General features: G+C 41.4%; 1 protein-coding gene across 1 annotated transcript in view; it reads right to left on the reverse strand.

Annotated features, from left to right (window-relative positions):
• The window catches only part of ARFGEF1 (ARF guanine nucleotide exchange factor 1), a 131,472-nt gene extending 120,472 nt beyond the window's left edge, over positions 1-11,000 (reverse strand). The window contains exon 1 of the mRNA XM_068983519.1: positions 10,877-11,000. Within this exon, the coding sequence (XP_068839620.1) occupies positions 10,877-11,000 (124 nt within the window). The remainder of the gene's footprint in view (positions 1-10,876) is intronic.
• Between the last annotated feature and the right edge of the window lie 1,356 nt (positions 11,001-12,356).

Consider the following 12,356-nt stretch of genomic DNA (forward strand, 5'->3'; position numbering starts at 1 on the left):
AAGTGCTAATTTAATTATTAACTGGTATCAAACATATTACATCTTATTTCTGTTCTATTAATAGGTTGGTGCAAAAGTAATTGTGATTTGGACCATGAATTTTAAATCATTATAACTCATTTTAACTAGGGTCAAACACATCTTTATCAATCAAATTAGGAACAATTACAATCAACACATTTTTGCCAATGAGAAATAAGTTTATTTCTGTAGCATGAAAATATGTGCTTTAGGATTTGATGAACTCTTGGAAAACTTTTCCTGCATCCTGCTGGTTATGGAAGCATTTTCTCTGCAAAAAGTTGTTGAGATGCTTGAAGAAGTGGTAGTCAGTTGGCAAGAGGTCAGGTGAATATGGCAGATGAGGCGAAACTTCACAGTCCAATTCATTCAACTTTTGAAGCACTGGTTGTGCAAGGTGCGGTAGGGCATTGTCGTGGAGAATTGGGCCCATTCTGCTGACCAATGCCGGCTGCTAAATCACTGCAGTTTTTGGTGCAGCTCATCAATTTGCTGAGCATGCTTCTCAGATGTAATGGTTTCACCAGGATTCAGAAAGTTACAGTGGATCAGACGAGCAGCAGACCACCAAAGTGACCATGACTTTTTTTTTTTTGGTGCAAGTTTGGCTTTGGGAAGTGCTTTGGAGTGTCTTCTCAGACCAACTGGTGACAACCGGTTGAAAATCCACTGTGAAAATCCACTTTTCAGTGAACGTCACAATCAGATTGAGAAATGGTCCATTGTTGTTGCATAGGATAAGAGAAGACAACACTTCAAAGTGATAATTTTTTTGATTTGCAGTCAGCTAATGAGGTACCCACTCATCGAGCTTTTTCATCTTTTCAGTTTTCTTCAAATGCCAAACAACTATAGAATGGGCAACCTTGAGTTCTTTGGCAACTTCTCATGTAGTCGTTAAGAGGATCAGCTTTGATGATGACTCTCAATTGGTCGTTGTCAACTTCTGATGGCCAGGCATTGTGCTCTTCATCTTCAAGGCTCTCATCTCCTTTGCAAAACATCTTGAACCACCACTGCACTGTATGTTTGTTAGCAGTTACTGGGCCAATGCACTGTTGATGTTTTGAGTTGTCTCCACTGCTTTACTACTCATTTTGAACTCAAGTAAGAAAATCGCTTGAATTTGCTTTTTGTCTAGCATCATTTCCATAGTTTAAAATAAATAAACATCAAGTAATAAGTCATTAGCAAAAAAAACAAAGCGAGAAATGCACATTAAAATGATGTATAACATAACCACATTTAAGAATGCATTCCAACATTAAACGGCAAATTTCAACAATGCAAAAACGTAGTAACGTTTGCACCAACCTAATACTAGACGATGCATGTTTTCCATCTCCATTTCTAAAGATACAAACAAGCACATTAGAAATCACAATTAAGCTTTTGCTTAGCACTGCATTAAATACATTCTCAATTATGTAAGAATTAACACTTAAGAGACTAGAAGCATGAGGACCCAATAAAATAGATGAAACAAAATAACCAACTTATTCCCAAGTGTAATAATACTTTTTATCTGATACACAAGAATAAGGTAAGAAATGCTGATTAAGTATTACGTTAATAAGTCACTAAGAGAATATAAAGACAATATTAAAGAATAAAGAAAATCCTAAAATTATTTGGGAAAGAAAATCAAACGTTATAAAAAAGTTAAGGGGCAATGAGGACTAGTCAATCATATTTGATACAATTTAAGCACTAAACAGAAATACTGGAATAAGATGTGATAAAATGCTTTTCTAACTTAGTAATTGCTTTTCAATACCTGATTATCAATTCTGAGACAAGATGAACTTATTAAATATAAAACTCATTATACCTTAATAAATATCAAGGAAAAAGTATGAAAAAAAAAGTGCAAACAATGAAAAAGAATGCTTACAGTAAAAATGGATCAAAATCAATAATCTAAAGAGGATGAATACCCTGACTTATTTTCCTCATACTCTGCTGTATGTACAGTCATACCCAGCACAACTATATTTATGATAACTTTGCCTAAAGAACGAGAACCGTAAGTGACCACACTCTAATACCCCAGTGAGTTCCATCTTAATGTTTAGATAATTCTGCATACCTAACAAAATGCTCAAAGAATTTTTGCAGGGATTACTGAAAGAAAAATCTGTGAAGCAAATTTGATATGTAAATACTCCCAAAGTCAAAAACATTTAAATAAATGACATCTTATTAAAATGCTAGGTAGGAAGACACAGATACAGCATATGAAATAATGAGACTATACAACCAAAAATTATGACAATTACACAAAAGTTACATTTGTATACAAGAAACCACTGAGATATACAACCAGTTATTTTTAGGTTAAGTCTTATTTGTAATTTCCCATAAGATGACATTTTAATAAGATCTTGTTTTCATTTCAATTCTTAAAATGATCTGAAATGCTATGAACATTAAGAAAGAAAGCACAAGAGAGTAGTGTATTTGTACAGGGTTAGGACTACAAAAACAATGAAAGCTAGCCTGCCCAGAGTCCTTGGGAGTCAGAGCCCAGCTGAATTTTTCAAAGAGCTCAAATAAAAATCTTACTTTAAAATTTGGTAAAAATCTTCAAAAGACACAGAGAAATGCACAAGAATCTGTCTGACTTTCTAGGTAGAACATACAATAAAATGATTTTTTGCATGATGGACTCAGGGACACCATTATGAACACACAGTACATAAACACCCTCAAGACTCACTGAAACGTACAGAGCAATATTTTCTTCCACTGCTGTTGGTTGACTGTTTCTCTCTTTTATGTATTTTGTTCTTATCTTTTCTTAGCATGCCTTTCTTTCTGTGATTGCTCTCTTATCTCATTTTTTAATTTGTTACTTGTAAACAGTTCTGTGACTTAGGGTACAGTTCAGGACGGCCACATTAAGCCAAAAGGCACACACATTCCAACTGTACTAAACACAGCTCTAAACCTCAGTTTCTTCCTTTGCAAAACGCAAAGAATAGCACCAGAGTGCACAGGATTGTTCTGACAACTAACTGAGATATAGCTAATGAAGTACTTAATTGGCAAAGAACTTGGACTACAGTTAACATTCAATAAATGTTAGTTATTTCTTTTCCTCCTATTACCGCCTCAAATTAAATAGCTCAACTTTTGGAAGAATTTATCTGTTCATGTGTATGTGTACAAAGTCTGGGGGAAAAAAATGCCTCAAAAAGCTAACACTGTTTCAATGAAATAACTTCATCTTAACTAGGATGGCTAAAATCAAAAACAGAAAATAAAAAATACTGACTGGCAAGGCTGTATGAGAAAGCCAAACGATGCAGTTACTTTGGAAAACAACTTAGTTTCTTTAAAAGTTAAAGTTATCATATGACTCAGCAATTCCACTTCTAGGTATTTATCAGAAATAAAATATTAGACCTGAATAGATTTACACTTGAATATTCATAGCAGCATTGTATGTCCAACCCAAATGCTTATCAACTGTGCGAAGACAAGCACAAAAAATAAGGCACATCCACATTATGGAATACTATTCAGCAAAAAAAATATATATATTGATACATGCTACAACAAGAATGAACTTCAAAAACATTATGCTGAGTGAAGTCAGGCATGAAAGACCACGTATGTATAACACACAGATTTCCAGTAAAGGCAAAGACATGGATTAGTGGATGTCTGCAAACTGGGATTAACTGTAAATGGGCATGAGGGCCCTTACCGGGGTGATGGAAATGTTCTAAAACTGGATTATGGTGATGGGTGCACACTTCAATGAAATTTAGTAAAAAATATATTTTAAATGGGCATATTTTATAGACTGTAAATTGTGACTTCAATAAAACTTTTAATAAAGGTAACAAGAGTTACCTCTATTGTGATGGGTGATTTTTTTACCCCTAGTTCTACTTTTGAAAATGGTTTGAAGAAAAGGATTTATGTTTTTACAAAAGTAAACTGCCAAATTTATTGGACTTACATGTAATTAAAAGTAAACTGAGTAAAGGCACAAGGACTCTCCTATGAAAACAGTCCTTGGTTTTCATACTACTTTGCTTGCTTACATTTTTACTGATTAATTTCGTAGCAAGGTGTGGACAGATGAGTGTTATTAAACAGCTGATTAGTGAATTCTTATCAAAAGTAGAACATAAAACTTTTAATTAAACACTTGGGCCCAGGACTCTTTTACTAAAAGAAGTTTCCTAAGACTCACGAACATTCAAGCCTGAGAATAATTCCTTTTTAAGTTTATGAAAGAGACCAAAGACAGTATTTTATTATTTATACACGTTTGGTCTTCTGAACTCATATGCAGATTTTCTTTAAGAAACACTACATGATCCAAGGCTGGCTGAATCCAAGGATGCGGAGTCATGGATAGGGGGGGCCGACTGTAAAGTTACACTTGGATTTTCAACTGCTTGGAGGGAGGGTGCCCTAACCACCATGTTGTTCAAGTACACTCTGCACTCTAAAGAGAAGCTCAAACAAAGTGGAAGCTCAAAGTGGGTCTAAAGTCAGGATAAAGACAACTGTTATTAACAAACTATCAGAAACTTGGCTTAAAACATTAGAAATTCGTTTTCTCTCAGTTCTGGAGGCCAGAAGTCTGAACTAAAGGTGTTAGCAGAGCCATTCCACCAATGAAAAGCTCCAGGAAGAATCCTTCCTTGCCCTGTCTCAACCTGGTGACACCTGCCATCTCTTGGTTTCCAGCAACATAACCTCGATCTCTGCCTGCCTCCATTTCCACATGCCTCTCTTCCTCTGTGTGTCTCTGTGTTTCTCCCTCTACATAGGACACCAGTCACTGGACTTAGGACCTACCCTTAAATCCAAGATGATTTCATCTCAAGATCTTTAACTGATTACATCTGCCAAGTTCCTATCCCTGAAAAGGGACCAGATCAATTGTTTACTGTAACTGAAACAATGTGAAAGACGCACTCTCTTAGGAAAAAACCTCAGAGAAAAAACTGACAAGTCAAATCTGAAATTGTTTTGTGCCTTCTCACTAGACTATGTTCTATCATTTTAAGTGTGCCTTTTTCTCAGTAGAAAATATCCTATTATATCAGCAGGAAATTCTATCATTAAAAAATTCTAAAATACACAAAGAGTTGAATAAAATGTTTTACTAATATGTTTTCTCTCCTGGTGTTCCCCATCATAGTGAACGCCTTCTCCAATAACCTGGTTCTGGTTCTGTTTGTTGTCAGGCAACCAACCCATCAGCAAATCCTGTCAACTCCAAAGTATATTCCAGGACTTCCCTGGTGACAGTGGATAAGAATCTGCCTACCAATGCAGACGGTTTGATCTCTGGTCTAGGAAGAGCCCATGTGTTGCAACTAAAACCATAACCAGTCAAATCAATGAATGTTAAAACAACAACAACAACAACGAAAAAAAAGAACTGAGGCTTTGCTTGTGGCACCCTGTGCCCCACGGGAAAAAAATACAAATTTCAAATGCAACCAATTCTCATTCCCTCCACCACCATCAGCCTAAATCACTATCACCTCTGGCCAAAGAGAGCCTTTTAACATGTAAACCTGCTTTGTCACCCCCTGTAAAACTCTCCAGGGACTTAGAGCACAGATATAATAAAAGCCAAAGCTGCTTTCCTCTCCTCCTCCCTCTCTAGCCACACAAGGTTCCTTTCATCCTGGAAGGTACGAAGCACAACACCAGCATCACTGTTCCCTCTGCCTGTGAAACCCAGGCCATCTGAGAAACTGGACCTATCACGTCTCTGCTGACATGTCACCTCCTGAAAAGGCCTTTCCTGACAGCCCTACCTATACTTGCCCCCCTGGCCATTCTCCCTTTACCTTTCTGAACTGTTTCCTCAGATAATAACAATTATCAATTTGACAATACATCAGTTTTTTACTCTCAGCCTCAACTAGAAAATATGTTCCATGAAAGCATATTTGGCTCACTGCTCTACGCCCAGCGCTGAAACACTACCTGGCCCATACTAGTTCAACCAAGTATCTGAATAAAGAATGTACTTAACTTGGAATGGCAACAATAATTTGTTCATGTGTTTCCCCTTTTCAGATATTCCCTCATCCAATCTGTGATGAATATTTTGACAAATATTCCCCCAAATTATTTCCCATTCACAATACATTTTTACTCTGGTTTGAAACAGTAATTACCGACAGAAGTTTCTCTACGAGTTGAACACTAACACCGGAGATGAGCAGTTGCTTGCCATTAGACAGGATAGGAAAGAAAGAGCTAGAAACCAAACGGCCCTCTGATCCTGATACCACTCTGTCCAACTACACCTCATTTCTTCAGATACTATCAACAAAACTCCTGCTTTCCAAAAACATAAGAATGGTTCCCTCAGTAGTTAGGGCCATTCTATCTGCATTTGTTTTTTTTCCCTTGAGCAGTGTCCCAAAGTAAATTTCAAGGAACAATGTTTCCAAGGGGTGTTAACAGATACTGAAAAGGGTCAAATTTAGGGAAAACTTCATTAAGCAAAACTGAGCCGGTTTTTTTTCATAGAGGACTCTTCAGAATTTTAACTATGTTAATGTGCAGTATAAATCTCCACAATGGAAAGAGTATATACACTGTAACCCAAACTTATTTTTTTCCACTCAAACCTAATATACTCTTTCAGTCACTTCATTCATCACGCCCTTCTTTCCTAGCTACCTCAAAAATTTTGGCAGTCTGACTTACTGAAAACACCTTTTATTTTAGGTATCAAGGAAGGTTTAAAAAGAGACTTGCTAATGGATTTAAATTATAATTAAGATAATTCACTGTCTGCAGGGTATTATTTGAGACAAAGTCATTTTCTGGTAAATAGTTAAGAGTGACAAAAATTAATAAAATTACCAGAAGTAGCATAAAATTAAAATCAAATGCACTCAAATAATCCTGCCCCCGCCAACTCATACTTCTTTTTTAGAACGCCACTAACCAAAACAAGGGCGAGACTGGAGGTGCAGAACAAAGCAAGTTTTGTTAAGTTTTTAGCCTAAATATGATACTGATATCTACATTTCTGGAAAAGACTATAAGCTTAGATAACAAACTCATAAAAAAAATCAGCAGGATCACTTTAGAACATGACGAACACAAATTCACACCCTGTATGATGCAAAAATTACTTTCCTAGCAATCCCTCTTTTTTGCCATCATTCCCCAGTATCTCTGCAGGGACCCCAACCTTAATGCTGCCTCTGCAGGCCTCCCTTGCCTCTAAAACCTTCTTCTGGTCACCTCTTTCACTTCTATTCTCTATCAGTGCCAGCTTCCAACCTTGAACTCACTCTCCCTAACATTTGCAGGATATCTTCACAGATACTCAATGTTAGAGGCAAAAGCTGAACTAGTCATAGACCTAACATCAAAGAAACTCTTGAAACTTAGAGGCCTGGCTAGAATACGGCCCAACTGCACCCTCCCCTCCCTGTAAGACAAACAATGCTACCTTCAAGCCCAATCCCTCAACAATCCTAAATTCTTTAAAACTAAAAATAGTTCAGCTGTTGTCTCATCTGCCAGCAGATGGCCAGACTATTTTTAATTCAGGATTCTAGAGAGCAGGAATGGATCAAGCTAAGCTAGGGCAGCCTGGAGGCCCTGACTCTGCCAAGTTCAGTGGCTGCTGCAGAAAGCTGGTGTGGGGCAGGTACCAAGAGAGGGCAACCTGGAGCTGTTCCTGGGCCTGTGGGCTTTACACTGATGGCAACAACATAGGTGGGAGGGATTTTGGTGTTTTGGTTTTTTTTAATCACTTTACTTCAAAATAAAGTCAAGGTGAGAAGGATTTTGTTTTCTCTTTTTTTTTTTAACCACTTTACTTCAAAATAAAGTCTAAAATGTAAGATAATTTTACAAAAGTTTCCAATAATCTGCTTTAAAGTTTTCATTATCTTTCTTTACATGAAAATAAAAGCTCCTTTATGTGGTGTTTTTGAGATTGGGTTTTGTTTTAATAAAGTAAAATCTCCCCTTATCTAGGTAAGGTTTCCAAAAAGCTATATTGTGACCAAAGAAAAAAGAAAAAAGTACAGTATTCTTAAGAACATGAGATGAACTGTAATTTCATGAGTATAATTTACAGAAAATCAATTTATTATGTCATCTTATTAAAAGGTAACTGAATTTTGAATACTAGTGCTCTGAAATCTACTCACACACCACTAACATGATTTTAAAACACAAAAGGATTAGATGTATTTTCTTGTTCCCTTTAGCTATATGCTAGGTGCTCAGTAAAAACGGGGGTGGGGGGTGGGGGGAACGACACACAGAATAAATGAAGGCAGGTATATTTAGGTGGGTTATTTACAAAGTCTATTTAGAAGAGTTAGAGCAACACCCACCTCTCTACCACTACCAGCCAACTCCTACCCACTCACAACCCAGAGATAAGCAATGACCAAACCAGGCCATTCCAGTTTACTTTCCCATCCAGCTTGCTAGCCATACAGATTATCAAGAAACCAAAGGTGGCCTGACCCAGGTCTCAATAGTGAAGTGGAAGAGGGAGGTCTATGACAGTTTCCAGGGATGCATTTGGGGATACTATCTACTACAGGACATTATACTTTCTGCAAAGATAAGTGTCATCTCTATTAAATTATGTTTGGGCGGTAATGTACATGGATGACTAAAAGGGAAGAAACAAAGGTCATCAGGGATTAATTATCATGAGATTGCTCAATGAGATTTTGTAGGAGACTAAATGTAACTATGAAATACAAGGAAAAACCCCTATATGTCTCAAGTAAAGAAAGTACTCTGGGACATTCCTCACAAGCTTCTGCTAACCATTTGGAAGGAACAAACAAGTAAAAACTGGCAAAATCTGAAATAATCGTTGTAGAGCCAAGGCAGATAGGAGCAAGTAGTCCCTCCCTCTCAAAACAGCAAGGACCAAGCCTTTAAAGCCTCTAAAGATGCCAATCAAGAGTGAGAGGAATACTCTCAATGTACACATTAACAAAACAATTGTGTTCACATTCGTGGCACATTAGAGGGGAACCTAACACTACAACCACTATGTTCAATATCCTAACTAACTGTACAGAGAAGGAAACTGAGGCCCAGAGACCTGACTATGCTGCAATGTAACAGAACTGCAATTTAAAGCCAGGATTGGAGTCTCCTTCCAGTAAGCATTCCGTTTAGAACAGATACTTATATTAGCATTTTGGAGAGGGGGAAAAAAAAAAAAAAATATATATATATATGTATACACACACATAACACTCCATTTCCTTAGTCTAATATTCTAATACTTATACTTTAGTATATGAAAGGTATATTTTAACACAGAAAATCTGACCTCAAAAACTAAAACTTTAGTTTGAACTCTTAACTTCTTTAACCTACAAGTTATTTAAAAACCTACACATAACAATTTTTTAAAAAAACTCCCCAAATCACTCCTTCCCTCATCCTGCTTCAACTTAATTATGTCTTTAAGACCCAGCTATAAATTCAATTTTTACCACTGTACAACATCCTCTCATAAATTTAGAATAGTCTTTTGCTAACTACAAGAATAACAAAAGGTGAACTTCTGATCCATGAAGGGATAAAAAATTTTTTAATTCATTATACATAAAATTCAAAAAAATTTAATGAAAATTTCTTCAATAATACTTCTCACATCACTTTAGAGGATCCAAAAAGGAGATAAAAAACCGCTTATCACAGTAAGTTAAAAAGTCTTTATTTTAATAATTAAAAGGCAAAGTTGCTTTTGAGCTATCTTAACCCTTTAGCATACATCCAAGTTATTCTGGATTTTTGCCCCTTTTAAGAATGCTTTTTTCCAAACCCACTTAACACGCTTCCTTTTCTCGTCAACTTAATCTAGTCTGTTTCCAGCGCTATAAACTAAAGCCAAGCATTAGGAATTCATCTTTGCGTTTAACGTCCTGGTCCTTCCTTAAAGGATTTCATTCCTGATGAATGCAAAAGATCCATCAGTGGTCCCCCTTAACAATTCCTCATCTGCCAGTCCTCGCTGTAGGTATTGTTTGCATTTACCCTGCTATGGGCTTCACGACACTAGATCCCTTTCGTCTGAACTGTAAATCACAATTCAAGCTTGCGAGCAGCTGTCACGGTCCAGACATGTGGCTGGTGGGTGTCATTGTCTTGTTCATTTCCCCCGTTCAAAGCCTCCCTTCCTTGTCACTAAAGTCAGCTTATCTAAAGGTCCTTTCCTTCCCCGCTTTTATCTCGCCACCCCCACCCCTTAACCTCAGGTCTTGTTCTTCCAGGTCAGCCCAGTCGGATACAACATTACTCTCTGTTTTTCCCGTGGCGGAGGCGCAGAGATGTCAGTACAGGCTGCACCTCTCGCAAACCCCTTCTCGACACTGTCAACAAGGGAACAACTTCAGCCTCTTCCCAAAGTACCACGCTAAACGAAAAGTTATTTGAAATTACGAGACGGAACCCTTCCCACGCCCTATCTTGACAAGTCAGCTCCACCTCAATTTTCTCAGCGAATAAACAACAGCCCCTGTCCTGCCTCTTCACAAAGGGTGATGCCCCGGCCGCACCGCACGGTCCACCAACCAAACCTTCGCAGATTCCCCAGGCGACCCCCGCCACCCCCCAGCCCCGCCGCGTTACCCGGCCCGGCTCACTGCCATTCCTCCTCCACCCTGCCCCTGCCCCGCATCGAGCCGAGTTACTGTCAACTCCTGCCACGCAACCCCAGAGCTTCGCCTGGCCTCCCGGAGGTCAGTGGCGCCGGCCCAGGGGCGAGCCCCTCGCCCCCGGCGACCCCACCTCCCGCGCCGGCCTCCCTGCCCCCGCCCCGCACCCTCCCCACCCCCATCCCTCGGGCCTCCTCCCCGCTCACCTAACGCCACCTCGCACGCTTTGCGCAGCTGGGAGTGATGCGCCTTCTTCACTTCCTTGTCGGCCAAAATCTTCTCCAGGGCCCGGGTCAGGAACATGTTCTTCGTCTTCTTCCCCTCATACATGGACGCAGAGAAGGAGGCGGCGGCTCGTCCGACCCGCGGATCCCAGCGGCTGGAGGGGAGGAGGACGACGACGAGGGAGAGGAAGAGCCGAGAGAAAGGAGAGGGGGTGGCGGTGGGGAAGAGGAGGAGGCGTGGAGGGCAGCGGCGGGATCAGGAAGGGGCGGGGGAGCTGGGCCGGCTGCGGGGCGGGCGAGGGGCGCGCAGGTCGTAGCCGTCCCCCAAAGGGCCGCGCCCGTGGGACCTCTGCTTCTCCCGGCCCGGGGGTCGCTTCCCGGCCCTACCACCACCACCACCTTCCCCCTCACTCGCCCCTCCGCCCGGGAGACGGCGAGGGAGCCCAGCCCGGCGGCCGTCAGGCTGGGGGACCGAGAAACAAGGCGGCGGATCAGAGGCCCGGAGAGAGCAGGGCTGCTCTGGCTCCTGTGGGGACGAGCACCCGCCGCGGCCGCGGACTGGCCTCCATCACCGCCGACCTGCCCCGGCCGCCATGTTGGGAGGAAACGACGCGTCACGCAGCGGCCGAACGGCTGCAGAGGAGGAAGCGGCGGCGGCGGCGTTGGCTGCCCAGAGCTGCCGCGGCGCCGGGAGGCAGGGGGCGGAGGGCGGCGCGGGAGGAGCGGCTCGAGCCGCAGCGCTACGGCGGCCTGGCGGGGCCTCGCCTCCTCCCGCGTTCGCCTGCAGGGCGGCGCGGGGCGTGGCGGGAGTCCTGCGGCGCCGCGCTGGGCGCTTCGGGCTCCGATGACCCCTGGCGCCGCCGAAGCCGCCGAGCGGACGTGGCTCCGGGCTCCGCTGCGGGCGCTTCGCCGACTTTCCAGAGTGCCCGTGGGTGGGCGGGCGCGCAGCCCCGTCCGTCCCGGGACTCACGGAAACACCCTCAGCGCCCGAGCTCAACCGCACTCGTTCCACCTGCCGCGTGGCCGGTGCTCGGCGGCACTGTTTCCACCTGCAGCGCTCGACTCTTAAATTTAATTACCAGCTGCACGAAACTGCTAGATCCAAGACCGACTACCTCAGGATTCTCTCTTGTGAAGAGTACAGCCGATCTGACGAGGATGCACGAATGTTTCATCACTTCTTCATCTCCGTAGGGTAAATCAGGAATCTGTAGGTTTGAGATTTCTTCTGAATTGAGACTAAAGTTAAGGAACAGATGAATGCTTCTGATTGACGAGGCCCTTTAGAGCTTTGTATTGTCTGTACCTCTAATACTAAGGTTCGGTCGAGGACATGAAAACCAGTTTCAGAATGGAAAAGCTTTAAGTACAAACATTATCGCAGACACACAGGTGACCGTGTGCCTACTTTGATACCAAAGAATTATTCAGATTTCCACAGTGTTTTCATTCAGAACAGAAA

This window comes from Capricornis sumatraensis, chromosome 11, assembly GCF_032405125.1.
Source record: "Capricornis sumatraensis isolate serow.1 chromosome 11, serow.2, whole genome shotgun sequence".
Lineage (NCBI taxonomy): Eukaryota > Metazoa > Chordata > Mammalia > Artiodactyla > Bovidae > Capricornis > Capricornis sumatraensis.